This window comes from Emydura macquarii, unplaced genomic scaffold (genome assembly GCF_026122565.2).
Source record: "Emydura macquarii macquarii isolate MOO-44397 ecotype Brisbane River unplaced genomic scaffold, CSIRO-AGI_Emac_v2 contig_2422, whole genome shotgun sequence".
Classification (NCBI taxonomy): domain Eukaryota; kingdom Metazoa; phylum Chordata; order Testudines; family Chelidae; genus Emydura; species Emydura macquarii.
Genome location: NW_027132559.1, coordinates 42,501,522 through 42,522,097, shown reverse-complemented (window position 1 = coordinate 42,522,097; position 20,576 = coordinate 42,501,522). Strand labels below are relative to the sequence as shown.

The 20,576-nt window shown below is 41.6% G+C and overlaps 1 protein-coding gene across 6 annotated transcripts in view; it reads left to right on the top strand.

The window, feature by feature from the left end:
- The window catches only part of ARHGAP21 (Rho GTPase activating protein 21), a 206,695-nt gene that overhangs the window by 10,130 nt on the left and 175,989 nt on the right, over positions 1 to 20,576 (top strand). For 2 of the 6 annotated variants that reach the window (XM_067562379.1, XM_067562381.1), the window contains one exon: positions 6,700 to 6,980. The exons of 1 other annotated variant lie outside the window; for it this stretch is intronic. In XM_067562379.1, the coding sequence (XP_067418480.1) occupies positions 6,903 to 6,980 (78 nt within the window). In that variant the 5' untranslated portion in view covers positions 6,700 to 6,902. Of the gene's footprint in view, positions 1 to 5,963; positions 6,027 to 6,092; positions 6,981 to 20,576 lie in introns of those variants that run through there. 3 more of the 6 variants (XM_067562383.1, XM_067562382.1, XM_067562380.1) reach the window with 2 other exon arrangements.

Below are 20,576 nucleotides of genomic sequence, written 5' to 3'. Positions count from 1 at the left end.
TCCTGTTACCTTTTAACACTTCCCAGCACACCATATAATATGTGGGGGGGTTTTGTCTGTGGTTGGTCTGTATGGTGAACTCCTTTAGGTATGAACAGGGGAATGGAAGTGGGGCAAGAGGGGCATGAGTCCCCCCAAAAATCTGTGTGTGTCCCTGCAGCTCAGGGAGAGAGAAAGCAGCACCTCCACCTCTCCCCTACCTCTACCTGCTGAGCTCCACCTCTCCCCAACCTGCTGCTGGAGTCCCACAGGATTGCCTCTGCCTCCACCCTCTGATTCACCTCAGTGGGCAGTCTGCAAAGCAGGCAGCAGCACTAGGATTCCAGCAGCAGGGAAGTAGAAGCAGCAGCTATAAGGGTAGGGGGAGGAGGAGCTCAGCCGGCAGTTAGCTGCCCTGCTGCTTCCTCCCTCCCTGGGCTATAGGGATTCAGAGAGCCCTGCTGCTGGGTGTCCCCGCCAGAGATGTCCTGAGAAATCTGGGAAGGGGGGAGTGATGCGAACCTTTCTTTTGTGTGTGTTTAATGTGCCCCTCCAAAAACATTCAAGTTTAAATTCCTGTACGTGCCTGTGGGTCTGGAGCATGTCATATTTGTTTGTAGAGCACCAAGTTTGCTGTTGGGGCTCAAATACTAATATTGTAAAAGCCATATAATCTAGCATAGCCAGCAGTTTCTTCTATACAAAGGCCCAGAACATGAATGGCAGGGATGGTCCTAGTTAGGATGAACAGTAGGGCTCATTCTGATAAAACTTAGGTATTAATATCATTTTACTCAGAAAGGTAGTTTCACATGGTTGATTTCAGTGGGACTATGTGAGGAATAAGGTATCATTCAACTAACACATTTGGGCCCTGAGGATCCCTCTCAAACTGCCATTGGAGGCAGCAGAATGCTTTTCACTTTTTTGAGGGAAAGGGGTCTGTCTGTTTCAAAAGGAAATAATTTAGGGTTAGATAATGGAATTGCCAAAAGCCTTGAAGTAAGGGGTAGCAGTATAGCTTTGTGTGTAGACCAGTTAGTTATTCAGGTGAAAGCTAAATTGATAGCAGAGAGTCCACACACACAGGCTGCACAAGTTTAACTCAACCAATTTAAATTAAACTGGTGCAACTTTTATGTGTAGGTGAGCCCTAAGGAGACCATCAACAAAAAGGTGGTAGAGAGTTGGCTGTGTAGAGAGTGGTGATGCTATAGAATGCAAGAAGGTAGAGTTGTGAAGTGTTGGCATTTTGTTCTCCAATAATTATTAAAAAAAAAAAAAGGGGGGGGGGGTGGGGGACGGGAGAGTTAATGTGTCTCAATCTCTTGGATTTGTACTTTATCTGAGCCTGACGTTTACCTTATGTAGGAACAAAAACTAACCCAGGGAAAACAAAAATGTAAAAACCAAAATGAGTTAGTATGGTAATCCCATAAATCCTAGCCTTCCCACTCACAAATAGGTTTTTAGTTCTGATAAATAGTTCATCATGCTTCATACACCTATCCACAAAAAGTGCACATTAATTGGGCACATACTGTGTGCATCCTGGGAAAGATTAGAAAGTCAAGCTACACATTCACACGCTGAGATTTGAAGTCTTGAAGTAGTACACTTAAACAAATAATTGTTAAACTAAACAAACTAAATAAAATCCTAGCTGTAAAGGATTTGTTCTGGATAGACCATGTGGGGGGAAAAGCCTGGTAAGGACAAACTCTTTTCTATAGTTATCATAAAACCAACCTTAGTTTTGATAAAACTGTAATTACTGCCTAACACCACCTGTTTGTTTTATGTAAAACTAGTGTAATTTATAGTCAGGGTTATTTTTAAGGTTCAAAATTATACCAGCTCCACTGGTGATTTAAATGTTTGTCCAAATTACCAGCTTGTAGAAAAGTAGTTTGTGGTTTTATAAAAAAAAATTCTGATTGATTTTGGAGGTTTTCTTAGAACAGATTACCAAAATACAACTCCTTGAACTGGTATGTAGTTATAGTAACTGCATACAAGCAAACCTTATGTACTCAACAGAAAAAATATTCTGGAAACATTTTAAATGCAAAGATACGTCATTATATAACCAAATACGATGGGTCAAATTCATCTATGGAGTGACTTCATTGAAATCACTGGAGTAACTCTAGGGATGGTGACTCAATAGAAATCTCTCTTGTTGAATAAACAAATAATTTAAAAGTGATCTATTTTTTATTTCTTGGGTTATTCTAATGTACCTGATATTTTTAGTTATAAAGTCTTTAGGCAGAAGGAAAGTTCCACTCCATTACTAAAAATGGAATAAATGTAAATACACCTTAAAAAGTTTATTGATACAGGTTCACACATAAAAATTGTTAAATATTTTAAGATGTGGGGACTAGATGGATTGTTCAGGGAATTGGTAAAGAGACAGGTTTTTGGCTCTGAGTTGCCTGTCTGTATCCATTCCAGTGGCTTAAGTTAATTAAGTTGGTTGTCTCAGTCCAGTTCAAAATTAATACAACACACAACATCATTGTCAGAGTGCATGATTTCTGCCATTCTTATGAGTAATTCATAGGACTATTTGTGTGAGTAAGAGATTACTCAAATACCGTGGAGATGGGTGTGGTATAAGAACTTCAGCAGAATTGAGTAGTAGTTCTCCAAGTGAATAATAGTGGCAGAATCAGGCCCATAACTGGCACCATTGTTGGCAGTTTTGGTAAATTGTCAAAAATAGAACTAGTGTGGAGAATCAACAATCCTCACACTTCTAGAAGTGAATCCTACAGAATGTGGTTGAGGAGGGGTAGTGTGGGGAAACTTACAATACCATTGCCCATTCCCCACGTTCTGTGGACAAAGAACTTAAGTCTGGAGTGCATGTGTTTACAATCACATTTTCCTATATAATCACATTTTCCTTATTTTTCAAGAAAATAAAAATTGAGGCCTTGTCAATGCTGTGTAGTTATACTGATATTGCTCCACAGATGGATGTGGATCACTGGTGTAAAAGAGACTTTCAAGGCACTAGCAATAAGGCCTGGAGATTATTTGTGTTGAAATCTGCCTCTAAAAATAGTTTGAAAAATTTCTATGTAAATACTTAGTTACCATCATTTAGATTTGCAGTTTAGTATTGTAGCTTCTGTAGCAGAAGTAAATATAGTAAATATACACAAAATGGAGAGATTTTGAAACACAATAGATTTTTTGGGGTGTTCTGCAAATTAGCTAAGTGATCAGTTTGTACCCTTAAAACAAAATGGAGTCACTTTTTTTTGTTTGTTTGTTTTGTCTTAGATAACAGCATCTTAACAGGAAAAGAATTTTTTCACTCTTGGCAAAGGTAACTTGCTTAACTTTATGCACATAGGTAGTCAAACTGAAGTCAATGGAAGTGCATAAAGTTAAGCACCAGTACAAGTCATTGCACAATCAGAGCCCAATATTGCAATCTAACCCTAACTGCAGCAGGTGCAACCAACCGTTATAATTAATTGTTTTGAATTAAACAAAGGTTGGTCTGCATGGACATTAAAGAGCCTATTGCACTTTTTTTGTAGGAGAGGGGGTTTGATCCATGTCCTCTTTTTCAGAATTTTCCATTTTCTCACAGTTGTGTAACATGTTGAGTTGGTGGCGGTAGCTGCATTTCAGTGGTGGTTCTTACCACCAACCCACATGAAAGGGGCTTCTGCTTAGTGGGAAAAATCCTTTCACAGATATTTGCATTGATGCAAAAGTAGTCAGTATTTGGATATTGAGACTTCTTTCCCTCTGGGTTTGCACTGAATAATATAGACACCTTTCTTGGCATTCTGGATTTATCATCAGAAGGAGCAGATGTTGTGTGGTTGAGTAGGACAATTATCTCTTCTGTGGGATCCGCTAGCTCATAACAAGAAGAAGGTTATGTAAGGCACAAGAACTCAACTAAGGAGAGACCCTTCTTTGTATAGGAAGCTGGCGAAAAGATGGATCTAGAGAATGAGAAAAAATCAACACTGAATGATTTTAGAAGTGGAGAGAGAGACTTTCTGTGCTCCCATCTTTAAACAAAAGTAAAACCAAAGCCCTCATGCCTTTCATTAGGAGGATTAAATGAGTCCTACAGCTCCACTATCTCAAAGAACCCCATGGCCTGGGGAGTGAGTGGCATCTCAGCATCAGAGATTATTACACAAACATGGTGCAGCTGTGGTGCATGATGTCTGTTTCTGGGAGTGATGGGTAGTTGGCAGGGAAAAGGAGTTTGGGTTGTTACAATTTCTGGATTAATTCACCTGTGCTTTTCAGTGCTTGGTGTGAGGATTTGGAATCTCCCCAGAACTGAGGGCAAGAGCTAGGTTTATTGTTTAGCTATGGAGGGAATTTGTAGGCAGCAAGGGGAAGAAAATATTTACAGGGTCCCTGACCCTACTACTGTCAGCTCAGTAGGCAGATGGTGGATTTAGAGGGAGTGTGTAAGTTTTAGAGGAGCTGGTTCCCTTGATTGTGAGCCCAGGAAATGTTGGATTGGAGGCAGAGAGCTAGTGCTAGACATAAACAGACTAAACTAGTGGTTCTCAACTGGGGGTATGCAGAGGTCTTCTAGGGGGTATATCAACTCATCTAGATATGTCTAGTTTTACAACAGGCTACATAAAAAGCATTAGTGAAGTCAGTACAAGCTGAAATTTCATGACTTGTTTATATTGCTCTATATACTGATATGTAAATACAATATTTATTTTCCAGTCTATTTATTTGATATGGTAAAAATGAGAAAGGAAGCAATTTTTCAATAATAGTATGCTGGGACACTTGTATTTTTATATCTGATTTTGTAAGCAAGTAGTTTTAAAGTGGTGAAACTTGGGGTACACCATGACAACTCAGACTCCTGAATGGGGTGCAGTAATCTGGAAAGGTTGAGAACCATTGATTGAACTAAGCAATTGCTTAGGTCCCCAAGTAGCTCAAGGGGGCCCCCTATTTGTTTTTTATTATAAGAACATCTATTTTTATTATGGGGGGGATGTTCTTGCTTAGGGCCCCCAATTGGCTAGCATCAGCTCTGTCCAGAGGGGAACTTGGAGTAAGTTAGTCACTGTGTTTTTAATGTCAGTGCGGGGCAGGCAGATCTTGGAGAAACGGAGCCTGGAAGTTGGGGGCAGACAGATGGTGCCTGTGTTTTGCCAGTCTAAACAGTAGGACTGGGCGGGGGATAACAGGGAGTTGGTGCGGGAAGAAGGGGGCAGGAGTATAAGGCTAGCATGGTGTCTTTGCCAGCTCCTGCCGTGAGGAGTTTTTCTCGGCTCCCTCTGTTTGCTCAGCCAAGCTGGGGTAGATCTGAAGGTGGACAGGGTGTAGCGTGTCAGGGAGGCATTTTCTGACCCCACCAGGGCCGTTTGTGTTATTCTCCCGGGCTGAACAGGGAGCCCAGGGCCCGCTCCCCGCGTCTACCTCTGCTCCAGGAGTGGGGTGCGGCGATTTTGCGCGGGAGCTGGTGCCTGGCCGGGTCCCTGCAAGCTTCTGCTTCAGCCTGGACGGAGGGTAAGCGGCGGGTTTGCTTTGGGGGCAGCAGGTCCCGCTCTCTTGTTAGCCAATGAGGAACCGGGGACACAGCACAACGCGTCCTCTGACTTGTCAGCGCAGGATGAGTGCGTTGGGGGTGGGCAGGACCCCGCCAGCCCGCCCGCAGGAAAGCTGCGCTGGCTCGGGTCGGGACGGGAACCAGGAGGGGGAGCCTCTCTCTGGGCTGTGTGTGTGTGTGTGTCGGTGGCCGCGGCGCAGGGAAGCTCCTGGCCTTCTCGGCGGTGCTTGGAAATTTCAGGAGCCGCTGTAGTAAACATATGAGACCTGAAAAAAAAAAAACCGCCCCTTCCCCCCCCCCCCCGGGGGCAGACGGGGAACGCAGCGCCCAGCTGGCGCTGAGCTGGGCGCAGCTGGCACCACCGGCGCGTTCGCCCCGGGCCGCGCGCTGGGGGATTGAGGGCGAGTTTGGCTTTCATTTGCCAGGCGGCACGAACAGACCCGTCTCGCTGGAGCGAGCCGCTCAGGCGGCGCCTGTGCGTTCAATCTAACAGTGTGCGAGGGCGGGGGCAGCAGCCGGAGTGGGGGGGGCCGGTCGGGATGGAAGGGGGGGTGTCTGTGCTGCTCAGCAATAGCTCTGGCTAATGCAGGCAAACGTGGGGCGTTTGAAACAAACAAGCCAGCCCTCGGCCCTCTGCAATACGTGGGATCCGCCGTCTCCCGCCTTTGAGCAGCGGCAGGCAGTGCTGGGGCTAGGATAAGGCAGGGCAATGTAAGTGTGGGTGCACCGGGCGGCCCCCGGCCCCTCCCTGGCTGCGGGAACGGGAAGCTCCCTGCAGCCTTTGCCAAGGCATATTTTCTTCTCCGAAGTTGCTCAAAGTTGGCCGAGCCGAGGCAATAAGTCACCAAGCGGCAGCAGCGCTGCCCCGGGCGGGAGGCTGGCTCGGGGGCCAGCGGGATTTCTTTCCACACCCGCCTGGGTCACGTATGCCCCCACCCCTCGCTTCCAGGGGCACGAAGGGTTGAGTGCAGCGAAGCCGGAGGCGGTGGGCGCTCCCTCCTCCTCCTCCCGCTCCCCCGTGTCTGGGGCTCCGGAGAGGAGGCGGAGGAGGAAGAGGAAGATGACGAGCCAGTGCAATTAGCCTAACAAGGGAGGGCGGCGGCGGCTTTACCCCGCACTGACACATCTTCTCCCTCTCCCCTCGCCAGCCATGAAGGGGGAAGCCGCTGGGGAGTCCAGCTGAAGTCCAGGGGGATCGTCCTGCCTTTCCCCATGGCAGCTCCGTGAAGGCTCCCCTCAGTCCCCGGCGCGGGGCGGTTCGGCTTGCTGCTGGGCGTTGGGCGGGCGAGCGTGTGTTTTCCAATGAGGGCTCCAGAGGATTTGCTCCTCCTTTGTAACCGGGAATGAAATAATGGCGACCCGATGGGCAGCGGGGCCGCCTGGGGCAGACGGAGGCAGCGAGCCGCCCGCAGGCAGCAGCAGCGGCCAGGTAGGAGAAGCGGGGTGCGCGGGGGTGGGGGAGGAGGGAACGGGTCAGGAGTGGGGTCTGGATGCGCCGTGCCAGGCCGGCTGGCGCTGAGCACCGGGAACGGCTTAGCTGGAGCTGGTTTAATGGCCGCCCCCTCTCTCCGTCTCTCCCTCCTTCCTGCCCGCCCCAGAGTTGGACGCTGGGAGCCGTGGATCTGCCGCCCCCGGGAACGGGAGGCGCCGCCGCTCCTCTGGGGGGGGGTCGCCGCAAAGTTTAAGCGGCTCCTTCCACCCTAAACACCCGCTCGTGGGGTGGGGGCAGGCTGGCCTCACTCCCGCCCCCGGGTGTCTGTGTGAGGGGCAGCCTGCCCTGCCCCCCTTTACTTCACCCTGCCCCGGATACAGCAGCGGTTAGGGGGGAAACAGCTTGGTCGTCTCCTCTCCTTCGGCTTGAGGGGGCAGCCTTCTGCCCCCCTAATTCAGTGTAAGGGATAAGGGCACCCTGCCTGGTCTCCTCCCGCTTCCCCCGTGCCTCTCTGGAGTGCCTTTAGTGTATGGAATAGCCCCCTCTCCTTGTGCAGACAAACTTCCAGTGAGACATGTGGGCATAGCTTTTATCTTCTGGGTATGCTGGTAGCCAGGTCGCTGAAGCCCCATCAACCTGCTGCTCCAGGCTCTGGTTTAAATGTTTGTGTGAGAGTATTTATATGCGCAGTGTTGTTGGTGGGGAGTTCCTGTGTGTATTTAGTTTAAAAACTGTATGTATTAAATACCTTGTGGTAGCACTGCCTGTTCAGTAGTCCTGGCTTGAAGGGCCCCCACCTCGATCCCTTCATTCTACACTCTGTATTACAGCATTAAATGTCCCCCAATGCTTCATAATTAAACTGTGCTGGGCATCAAGGGTGACTTTATTCTGATCACATTATATGTGGCTTCAGTCGAACTGTCTTAATTCACAGTTCAATAAGAAGACCAACAACCTGTATATCTATTATACTGAGTGTACAGCCTGCACAAGTTCTGGCCTCTTCCCAGTGTGACAATGACATGCCTGTCCTTAATATGAAGGGGGAGCCGCCCATATTTTTGAATTTCATCAATAACAAGTAAACAAGAATGCTTTGCTTCATTAAATTCATCTGAAAAGTGGTAAGGTTAAGGGTTTTTTTTTGTTTTGTTTTGTTTTTTAAAAGACAGTGGTCTCTAGTTTGCCACTGTCCTTGACTCACTCTAGAGTTTTGATGTAACAGCAACACACATGGTATTGTAAGATCACCCACCGGAGTTAAGACCCTTGTAATATTTTACTACAACAGGGTGAGGTCAGGACAAAGTGTTAGTCTTAATTCTGAGTGAGTTTACTTTTGTTTTTTTAGTTAAAACCTTTGTGGTTAAACTGTGACTATTGTGCAGGATGATGAGTGGTTTGTTTGTTTGTTTTTGTTTTAAATGTTTATCTGCATAACTGAAAGCTTAAGAATTCTTGGAAAATGAATCATTTAACTTTATTGGAACATTATGGGGAGAGAAGAAACTACACTCTTTAATGCAAAAATGACACTGTTTATTAATTCAGCTCATCCTGAAACTATTGGATCTTAGGCACTGAGGTTTACATATAATACACCTATCATTAGCATTGAAAACCATAATGAGCCTTTTGGAGCTGTTCGAGTTCATTGGGTTAAGGACTTGCAGTTGGTGACTCTTTAATATGTATGGTATTACAAATCCATCAATGCTTTTTAAGTTTTCAATTAATGCAACTTGCATATTGCTAGATATTCTAGAAGTATGAGTTTTCAGTTAGGCTCTGAGGTCACACAATATAATTTTGTGTTAAAGGTTGCTACAAAAGAGATTAATGTTTCTAGTTTTGGACCTCCTCCCTCATATGGTTGGTTGAATTATGGTTATGTGTACAGCATTTAGGTATAAATGGAATTAAACTCTTAAAGTGTGAATTACTGTTTGATTTGCAAGGCTGATAATTTGCATTGAGGTGTTACGAAAACAATTTAAAGAAACATCTTAATGTCTATAATAGATATTTTAAGTTTGCAGAAATATTATAGATTCCATTTAATAGTGGGTCTTATTCACAGTGTGGTCGTTTTGACACAAAAGACAAGATGACAGTTACGTGGACTATATGGTGATGAACACTGTCAGTTTGGGACACCATGTGCAATTCTCTTCACAGCTCAGTATTATGTGTACATTTAATAGTTGGCTGCAAATTGATTTACATGCAAGTCATGTTGGCCTGATGTGAAGTCCCTCAAGCACAGCCTGTGCTCACTATAGGGAGAAGAATTGAGCTTGAGTTACAATAAAAGTTAGGAAGATATACTTCCTAGCTAGTTAATAATACTGTTCCAAACCTTCTGTGACCATCAAATCTTGCTTTCAATTTTTTGGCCTCACCCTCTGTAAGCAAAGGGACAAGATTTGATTGTAATGGCAAGAGAAGAAATATCCAGTGAGAAGGGGGGTGTGTCTCCATGTCTGTGTTCGTGCACACAGAACTGGGAGACTGAGGAGACAAATCTTAGCTGTTTCAGCTGGTACATACTGTATCCGTAGTCTCCTACTTTTCTTTGTTGGACCATCTTTGAGCTTTTCTGGTGACTTGCTCTGCTATGTCCCTGCACAATTCCTATTATTTTTTAATTTTTAACTATTCATATTTTCTCCTGTTCTTTCCTGGCTTTTTTTCTTGTCCTTTGTTTTTTAATTGTGTGGTGGCTTTTTTCTCTTTGCTTTTGCTTTGCCTTGCTGAAATGATTGCTGAGAGAGCAGAGACCAGAACTTTGGTCTTTCAGACTTCTGCTTAAATACAAGGGAGCTGCTCCTAGGGACAACAGTTTTGGGAGCTGGCAAAGAAGGGAAGAGGCTTTCAGTAAAAGGGCTACCTGCCCCTCTTGAAATTGTAGAAGCAGAATTACAAACGGGCAATAATCACTGAGCTTTCTCTATCACCACTGGTCATTTTTGTATCCACCCCCTTGCATGCAGGGGAACACAGCATCTGAACAAATGGAACTGGTATGGTATTATAAATCATTCAGCTTGCTGAACAGTTGACCATTAATCCGCATTGTGGTTACCATCTTGGATTTTCTCTGAGAAGAAAGCATCCAGACCACCACTTTCATAGCTTTAAAAGCTTCATTTATATTTTGAAATAACATTACTGCTTCTATATCAAGTGTAATATAGGTGTATGTTGCAATGATTTGTTTACTGCGTAGAAAATAAGTGCCTTTGCCTTTATTTGACTCACCACAAGCTTTGTATTGGAGAACAAACTTGTATTCCATTAGCATTGTTGCTTAAGTAAAAGCTATAAAGCACAGCTCTGAACTCCAAAGGATATTATCACAGACCTACCTTTTTATCAACTACCTTTTCTCCTTATGATAGCTAAAGATTTGATATGCTGGAGATACATTACTTGCTCTATATTACTTAGTTACGTTTCTTTGAAATAAAATGTTTGTACTAAAATCTAAAGATAAGAAGTCTCAAAAAGAGAAGATTCTGTTCAGTTTAGCTACCAATTAAATTGTTAGGAATAGCTATCTTGGAAACTTTTGAAAGTTTTATAAGGGGGGAATAAATGCGCGAATAAGGCTAAGTGCCTGGAGGGTTTCTGTAGGTGTAGTCAGAAGTATAGTGGTAAATTCACAGTTAATCAAAGTGTCAGGTCTCAAAATACTGTATAGGCTAAATAAGCCAAGGAGTGTATTTATGCATAATATTTAAATCTTTAAGGACATATTTGTGGTAAATCCTTTAAACTCCCCTGGAACTTATTACATTGGAAGCCACCACTTTTTTCAGCACATCAGTGAGTCTGGGACTGTAAAGCTTAGTTGGTATGTAAAAACATTAAATTAATTCATAACAAGTTCATGAATGCATGGACAGAATTTTGTCTTTTAAGATTAGTTCTCCTTTCAGTAAGTGTGTATAATTTGTGGTGATATGGAGTTATGCACATTTCAAGGGGAGAATAAGTAGGCATAATATAAATTCCAAGATTACCAAAAAGGGTTGTGGCTAGTTTTCAAAATGGCTGGTTTAAGTTTTGTTCTGTCATGCTACAATAATAAGGCTGTTTTTAAATTAGTTACTTTTGACCTACATTGGTGGAAATTGGAGTAGACGTTGGAACTCTTTGTTTGGCAGAAAACATTACATGTTTGGAAATCTAAACAATTTTACCGGCTTTTTATTTTGGTGCTATCTTGAGCTAATATAAACGAGGGATAGGCAGAGCCTTCTAATGCTTGACAAATTAGACAATCCCCACCTCCACCAAGCCTAGTCAATTTGCTATCCTTAAGGATTTTTAGTTTGGAGGAACCCTGTGTGTCACAATGATCCAGTCTTGGAAAGTATTTAGCACTTTTGTAGGAGGCACTTAGTGGCTTGCAGAATGAGTCCTAATAATCTATGAATGGAAAATAACTTGAAGTGTGTTTTGTTTCTAATGTATTTTGAGCACAGTTAATACACCTGGACAAACTGCAACAGGGAGTTGTCTAAATAGTTAGTGTTTTTTAACTGGTTTGGCACAAATAAAGTTTGAGGGTAGTCTGGACAGGGTGTGTTCACTTTTGTGAGTGGTAAATTTTCAGATGAAAAAATGTAATTAATGTCAAAATGATATTTCACTGCCATCTCTGATCCATAATTTTTTGGTTTATTTCCAGTTACCTGCTTTTCTGAAAGATGATTGAGGTGATCACAGGAAAAACTTGTTCTGCTGACATGGTTTATGTATTTCAAGATTACACTTTTTTGAATTTGGTATATGCTTTAAAATACGTAAAACATCTTCAGTGGTTACACTTGTTGTAAAATGTAATTTAATGGTAACAGAAATGACTTTGAAAAAGTAAAAGCTGTCCCATGTATTTTCTAGGAACTGTCAAATGAACACAAGCATGCATACTACTGTGGTGCTGCTTTCATTCAATAGAAATGCATGCAACTTGTGGATTTTTAAGGCAAAAAGGTTTTAAACGCTGTTTTTCTTCAGTGTGTCTGTAGTTCAGCTTTCTGCTGACTAACCATTTGGACAACACAACAGTACTCCGCTGCTGCTGGTCTTTTCCCAATGATAAGAGCTGGAAGGGGGGCAGAAAAGATAAGCTTGTTTAATAGATACGTATGTTCAGTGACTTTTTTCCCCTACAATTTTTGTCTATTTTATGTAGGCTAGAAATAGAATAAATTTTTTTAGGAAACGGTTGAATAAAAATGGATTTAAGCCTTTGTTAATAAGGTGTCATTGTTTTGAATAGAGCAATAGCAGGACTTGTATTAATCGGCATGATTATATTAACAGGAGTGATTATTGTGAGTTAGTAGCTATGCAATATACTTCCATGCAGGTGTTCAAAGTTCAGGTTTTGAGCTTAGTTCTTGCTTTGGTGACAGTGTGCTAATTCACCTTGTACAGATAGTGGTCGTCATTTGGCTAGATTGAAAGGCACAAATGGGGATAATTATCTTAGGTCTGGTTATAAAAACAAATTCAAATTATGTTTATATACTTTTGATTGTATCTGCTTTCCCTCCTCCACACCCTTTTCACAAGTTGTTTCTTAAAACTTAATGCTTTTTGGGAAAGGGACCTATTTCTTTGTTCAGCACCCAATACAATTGGCTGTGATTCTAGTTGGGGCCATTGGGCATTACAGCAATGTGAACATTAAATAAGACTTGGCTTTTAATATGAACATAGCTCGGGTATCATTTGTATGTGAATGTCTAAACAGAGAGTCCCTTCTTCTCTCACAATTCCATGCTGAGATAAATATTTAATAAATGTATACAAAAAACAAAACCTCCTTCATCAAAATACATTTTTTGCCAGAGATGGGGTGCATTTTGGTTACATTAGCTTTGTGAGGATTCTAGTCACTTTGTCAATGAAATACGCTCTCCATTGTGACTTTCATCTTTGTTCTGAAGATCAGAAAACTGTTAGTTTTAATTTATTTTTGCACCAGAAAAGAGATGCTGACATTAATGTCCTCTCTCCAAAAGTAAGATGAGTTTAGAAAGTTGCTTCTATATTTTCTTAGTAGCAGAGTTGCATGTCTGTTTTTGAATAATTTGCTAAGCTTTTCCTTTTTCCTTTTGGACCCATGTCCCATCTCTCTCTCCTTCTTTAGTTCCTTAGTCTGGGGTTAGAGGAACTGTACAAATAGTGCCTCTGCTTTTTTCTGGGTTAGTCAGTGGGCTATAAATGAATTGCTTTCAGCTGAAAGCAATCTCTGTTTTTGCCTTATATTGTCTGTCTTCAGTTATAACAGCTTGTGTACTAGGAGTTCTTTTATACAAACACTACATTACCCAAAGCATTGTGGGCTGTCGCTCGACTGAATGGGCATTGTAGTTTGGGGAGCCTGGTATAGATCATGCTGTTCATAAATACTTTGCGCTAGACATGCGGTTCAACCTCAGCACTTTTTTAATTCTGAAAAATACGAACAGCTGTTTAGGTTTTGAATCTTGCTTGCAGTCATGAGTTTACACCCTTGGGAGCAAAGGTAGTGGACCTATTTTTGTTTCCAATTTCTTTATTCCCTTTTGCCAGCTGCTACTGCTTCACTGAGGGTGAATGAGGTGTCTCCTCTGAGGCCAGTGCTAATTACGGATAGTCTGTTTGCTTTTATGTATGCATCATTTGCATAATGTGTTGGGGGATACTGTATGGTTTGCACTAAGCACTAGAAAATGTACTGTAGGGAATAATCCTGCACTAGCACCTGGGGGTGGACTATATCATTCTGTCTCATTTCTGTTTTTGATATTTGTGAGATCTTGCTCTTAAAAATCAAGTAGAACTCATTAAATCCTATCGGGGGGGACTCTCATGTTTCTGTTAAACAGTTGCAATCTGCATAAGTGAAATGAAAGGAGAACCTTGACCCTGTTTCTAAATTAGTGTTGCATTTTTACTTTCCTCACTTATATTGATTGAATGAAATGGTAATATAACCCAGGGATTACTTGCACATTCATTCACCTTTTAATGGATTAAACATTAATATTCTTCTTTTGTTGAATTATTAGTTTCTTACAATTGTCTTTTTTTTTTTTTTTTTTTAAATCTGGGAGACAGTCCTCTAAAGTCCTGTGATGGCTGTTTGTCAGAAGGACCATTGGCAGCCAGTGTAACTGAGAGCAGAGTAATTAGAATAACTTTACCCTGCCCAAGGTCCCTGAGGACACCCCTATATTGGGGGAGTGCAAAAGTAATTTAATGCCACCCCTGTGGTCCTTTAACACACCCAACATTATGCAGATTGCTTCTTGGCCACAGTGGAGGATCTTGGCTAGTTTTTATAGCATAAAATGCACATGGTGAATACAAGAAAGAAACCTGTTTTTCTTAAAGTATGTGCATCTATAGGAATAAAGAACACTCGTAAGCGTATCTCAAAGTTCATTTTAATTTGTAGTCGTGTGTTTGTCGTGTTGCCCTTTCTCTGGTTGCTGCGTTTCTCAAATCAACCCAGCTTTTGATTTTTATAGAGATGTGGAGATTCCTGCTTCTTGACTAATGGTTATATTAAAATCTTTTAAATATTTCCATTAAACCTTATACAGATGAAATAAAAAGTGAGTGCTGCTTTTTTATATTAAGAATCAGGGAAGGATGTGATAGAAAAAAAATTAAAAAATCGGTAGCCACATTGGGAGGGCTGCTTGGAAATACACAACTTCTATGAAGCAACTATCTCCAAATAGCTTAAACTGTCCATGAGCCTTAACAAAGAGTGTGAGTGTGTGTGTTTTTAAAAAAATCTATTAACTTTGAAATTTTCCCTGTTTAAAGGAACATGGTTGAATATGTGTGGTGAACTTGTTGGTCCTCATAATAGGAAATATTTGGCCACATTGCAGCATCTTTCTCCATACTGGAACAAGACTTTTTGGTGCCACTTACACAGATCTGGAAACTTAGAATAGTGTGTAAATTCACAGTAAACATGGTTGCAGCTAAACTGGCTTCTGATCTGGTTTGGCTGATCAGTATGGATGGGTTCAAACCTTTTAAACCATGGTTTAAAAACAATGTGGCAGCTTAGATGGAGGCTTAGGCTAAGCATTTTGAAGCTATTTCTAATGAGGTTTGTACCCAACCATAATGCCTGGCCAAACTGTTAGATTCCATCTACAATAATAATTCATTTGTATTAGTACATGGAAATCCTCTAACTTGTTGAAATGTGGTTCTATTATATAGCAGATGGGTCTAAACTATGCTGTGATGATGTGCCTGAGCTCTGCTGATGTTCAAGGCTTTAGTGTAGTTAAATCCCATTTACCTTGTGGAGGAGTCATGTTTTAACTTTGTCTGGGGACTCCAAGATATGGTGGTTTTGGTAATTTTATTAGGACCTTAGGTAAATTTGTTTGCAACAATTTTTAAACACGGTTCCTTAATTCAACTTGAAGCCCAGTATAGACTGGCCAGGTTTGAACCTGGGTGTGTTTTCCGCTTTCTAGGATTTAAAGGACTAGAGTTCAGTGCATGCCTAAAGGGTTTGCAACACTGACCACCAGAGACTTCCCCTTTGCACAAAAGAATAAAGTTGTAAAATTTTTTCAGAATTTGGGATGAAGAAAGGAGGATCAGATTTGGAGATGTCCACCCCCAGTCAGTAGCTCCATTTCTTTTTACTGTTACCTTTTGGCACTGGTTAAGGCTCATTTGAAGAGTTCAGCTTTTGTAGGACTCTCCAGGTGAAAAACAGTCTTGTCACACATTACTTCCTTTCTCTTTCCCTCTGACTACTGTTCATTCCATCTCCCATTAATCCCTTTCCTGATAAATAGGGACCCTACTATAATTCCAGTGACAAGTATTTCCAGTGTGTGGCTACTGTCTTTTCATCCCTCACTCAGTCTTGCAAAGTTCTGCTTGCTTACTCTTGAAGCCATTTATTTTTGTTTTTACATCATCAGTCACCATGATAGAGGGCAAATTAGTAAATTTTTAGACTGGGTTGGTCAATTTTCAAGGCAAATTAACTAACCTTTCACTACATTCACATATTCAAGGCTTTCCCTTATTGATCTCTGAATATGGTCTGGGTGTTTTTTCACGTGTTGAGGTGGTTTTTCAGAGGCTGCTGAAGGAGAGGGCGGTGTTCGTTATTTGTAAGAAGTCAGTGATATTAAGAATTTTCAGGTTTAAGAAGGGGGTGGAGGGCTTTAAAGGATAACTCATGCTGTGGTGCTCCTGAAGTACCAAAGTAGGCGCATTCCATCTCTCTCTCTCTAGATAGGAATCAATGTGATCTAATTTAACCCTCCTCAGCCCTGCAAAAAATCCAAACAAAATAACCAGTTTTCAGTATTTCTGACAATCTGTAGTTTCGGCTAGGAGGTTGGATTAACTTTCTATTCATAAATATGTTGTAAGCTAGTGTTTGGTCCTGATGAAGTGGATGGAGAGTTGCAAAGTGGTGAGTCTTGTGTGTGCTCCATTTTAATTTTTTTGTAGTTAATGGCTAGCCCCAGACACCTGTTCTTTTTGTCACTGCAGATCTGACCAAAATGGTTTTCCTGCTCAGTTTGATGGGTGTAGAAGTCAGATTTATGGTTTTCTAGAAGGTAGATTATAATTTAAAGTAGACTTTTTCACTTGGTTACAGTTATCTTTATTTTCTTGTATGATACTGGTCAACTGATAAAGTAGTGGGGCATAACAACTGATTTGTAGGCAGTGGTTTTCATGTTTTTTTTAATCAACTGCACTCAATTTTTTTTGTCAGTTATATAGTGATTAAAAGCTCTAAAAGTACATATTATACAGAATATGAACTTGTATCCCACTGTACAGTGTAGTTAAGTGAATTAGTCAAAAAGTAACTCCATTTCCAAGAGTGATTCATAATACAGAATCATTTGCCTTCTTGAAAAAGTTGTAGGAATGAAATTAAATTTCAGCTGAATGACCGATATTGGATTAATGGAAAAGAGCCATCTCTTTGGGACAGCAGGTAAGAACTTGTTGATCATGGTGGTTAAGATTTTCCTCCCAAAACATTGCCATAGGATTGTTTGTAACATACTCTGCCCAGACTGATCAAAGTAACATACCTTGTTGTCTATCAATGTCCTTTTTGCAGTGTGATGTCTGAACAAGCATCATGCAGTCAGTGTTGTGGGAGCAGAAATAGTAACTTGGGAAACAAGAGCAACTTCCTTGGCTTCTGGATTCCAGAAGCTGTGATATTCCTGGAATTCTTTGTACTGTTTTCTAACAACTGTTCTTGATTTTTAAACTTTCCCAGAGTAATGTGTACTTTCATTGATTTAGCTGTTCAGTACATGAGAAAAATCAGCAGCTGAGGCCAGAGTCCTTTAGGTGGCTAAATGTTAAAATACATCTACTGAGCGAAGATTCTTTGGTTTTTTTCAAGTGTGCTTTGGTAACTCCTTAGTTAAACTCCTGCCTTTCTTATAACACTTTATTTTAATTATAGTTTGTGGTGTGGTTAAGCTCTGCTATAATTTATTTTTTAGGACTAGGAAAACTGTATTCTCCTTGTCTTGTAGGTAAGAAGCTCTTTGTTTCAGAACACCTTGGTTCTAAATGTTTATTGATCAGTAAGCAAAGTAATCTATTGGCAGAATAAATGCTGATAAGAAAATGCATAAATGTTGTAATTGAATATAGCTAGTTTAATTCCAAGACAACTCTACAGTAATTGTAAACACTTCTCTCTCTTACCAAATTGATGTAATTTATTTTATTAAAATGGGGGACAGTTAAACCATCAATGTCAATGTTTTTAATTGAAGGCAAGACATATGCTATTGAATTGCCAAGTTATTCTAATATCCCAGTAGCAATATTCATGTTTATGGTTGAGGAGAGGTACTTTAATTCTCAGATCCTTTTTTCTGGCACTTGTGATTTTTCTAGAAAAATAGCCCTTTAGGCTGCATCTTCTCATCCTAAATATGTTTCCCAGATTCTGAAAGTCATCTTGACTGTTTTTGAATGATCACCCTGATCACAAAGGTGGCTTTCAAGGCTGGAATTCACTAGTTTCATAGCTTGTATATCTGAATATCAGTATGGTGCAAGAAACACAGTGGCATTTTATATTAATTGTTACATGTGTAGTATATTTCCTTCCATGTGCAGTCACCTACTTTTCTCAGATGGAGACCACCTCTCGGCCATTACCTCTGAGCTTAACTTTTGTAAGATATATCTGGGGGAAACGGAAATCCTTTCCAAAAACTCCAGATACTACACCGTCCTTCAGAGTGAAGTGGGCTGTCAAGAACATGTTTTTTTTTTTTTTTTTCTTTCTGCATTGGCTGCGCATAATCTTTTGTGTGAAAACCATGGAGCTGTTCACTTTAGTCAATGGCCAAATAGCCTTAGTGCCAAGTCATTGACAACTTGTTCTCTCTGTTTTGACCCACTCTGAGAGCAATGGCTCATCTAAAACATTGGCACTAACCTTTCCTAAAGGTGAAGTTTTCAGGAGCTGTAGGCAGAACATTTTTGGTAATAAGCCCACTCTTTCTTCTGTAATTATGTTTAATCATGAACTTGGCCACCTGTAGAGTTCAAGAGCTATCTCCACCCACATTGTTGATTGTGGGTTACAGAATTCTGAATGCTTAGCTGATTGATCTGATCCTTTCATCTGTTTTAAAGTTGCAGGCTCCAGTGTTCTGCTTCATGTATTTGGAAATATGAATGACCCAGTTTAAGCCATCTAAAGTGTGCAGTGATACTGTGGTGGTGAGAGCATTATAAATGTGTGTTTAAATAAGTGTAATCACTGATAGAAAAAACCACCCAAAAACAGCCAGTATTCTGCAGCTGTGTTATGGTGTAGTTACACTGTGGGAATTTTAACTTTGAATTTTCCTGGCATCTCTGGAGGCAAAAATACTTATCAAAAGCTTTTAAGTTATTCTCCATTTCCTTCCCCCCCGCCCCCCAACTCCACTGGTTTGGTTGAAATATTTATACCACATTGAGCCATGAGTACTAGGGCATTGACCCTTTTATTGTCGATGAAGGTAGACTTTCAGAATTCAGACTGTTTCAGACCTCAAGTAGAGATCTAGTATTAAGCCCATTGACATGCTGAGAGCGGTGATTACAAGCAGCAGTAGTAAACAAGTTCAGTTTTCTGAACTTGTGTCTAGCATTTCATAAGTTCATAAATTTTGCTTCTGAAAATAAGTAAATTGCTTTAGTTCCGTCATCTGTAGTAATTATTACTGCACTAATAATGCTCTTCTGTGATTTTTGGTTAATTGCATGCTGTCATTATGATTAAACAGACTTTTTCCCCATCTGCAAGAAGACAAAAGCACTTAAGACATTCCTAATCTTTGGAAATGTTGGTGTCTCTCTTTTGCTTATTGTAATTCTCTTTTGCTTTTTCATGCCTATTGATCCCATATATTCCTCCACTTGTGAACTGAATTATGTTCAAAAGTTCTTGTCCTCATTTTCAAGTTTTACAAAGGTTGCGGCTGTTTGGTGGCACCCGCTTGATGAGGGCAACACAATCACTAGACATCAAGACCTAGTAGGAGCAACTCATCCTGCTGCTCCTATGGATGCTGCTGCTGCCGCCTCCTTCTCAAGGTCACCATAGAGCAGTTCTTCAGCTTCTATTCTACCACCTCTAGTCCACCCCATCCAACAAGAGGGTGGAACTCCAGGAGAAAGGTGTCACAGATCCTAATGATTGTGCTGTCTTGGCCACCCATTTGGATCATTGTGAGAGGAATCCAAGCCTCTTTGCTCTGGATCTCCTGGGGGTGTGTTAAGCTTCTGGAGCCTGAATGGAGTTCTGCCACTGTCCCAATTTTGATGGTCCCTAGGCACACTCGTGGCACGGACCTTATATCTGGCACCCCTCTTCCAAGTGTTGGCACTTGCTGTCCAGTCACTTAGCCCCTCTGTGCGCTGCACTGGACCTTCAGACTCCTCTCTCCCACAGCTCCACGTTAAACTAAAACCATAAGTTTCACACTTTTTAACTCCCTCAGGAGCATGCAGCAGTTGTGAAGCAGTCAACACCCATACACACTTTGTTCAGTCTAAAATTATGCTCTTTACTTAACAGATGAAGCACAAGAAAGTACAGAGCCCACAAAAACAATACAACATCCTAAATGTGATGTCCCTCATTAGCTCACTCTTTTCTTGGGGGAAGGAGATCATCTTTGTTCCGGCAGGCAGGCAGGCACCCTTGCATACCCTGTCCTTGCAGCTGCCATCCTCATCTTAATCTGATGCAGAATGTCTCTCTCTTCACCAGTTCCCTCAGTGATCCCCTCTCTCTTTATAGACTCCTGCTGGGGCCACCTGCTGCTTTTGTTTTGCCTTTTGGTAATTTTCCATTACTCCAAAACCCCCCCGCTCCCACACACACCCTTCTTTTCAGACAAGAGGAAGCCTCTTTCCCCAGGTAGAGCAACCAATTGTCCCTAGGTGTTTACTTTGAATAGACTATCTTCGAGTGCTGAGGATCATTCACCATTGTCTCTGGCCTGGTAGACACATGACGCCATCCTTCTTCCTCACGGGGGATCC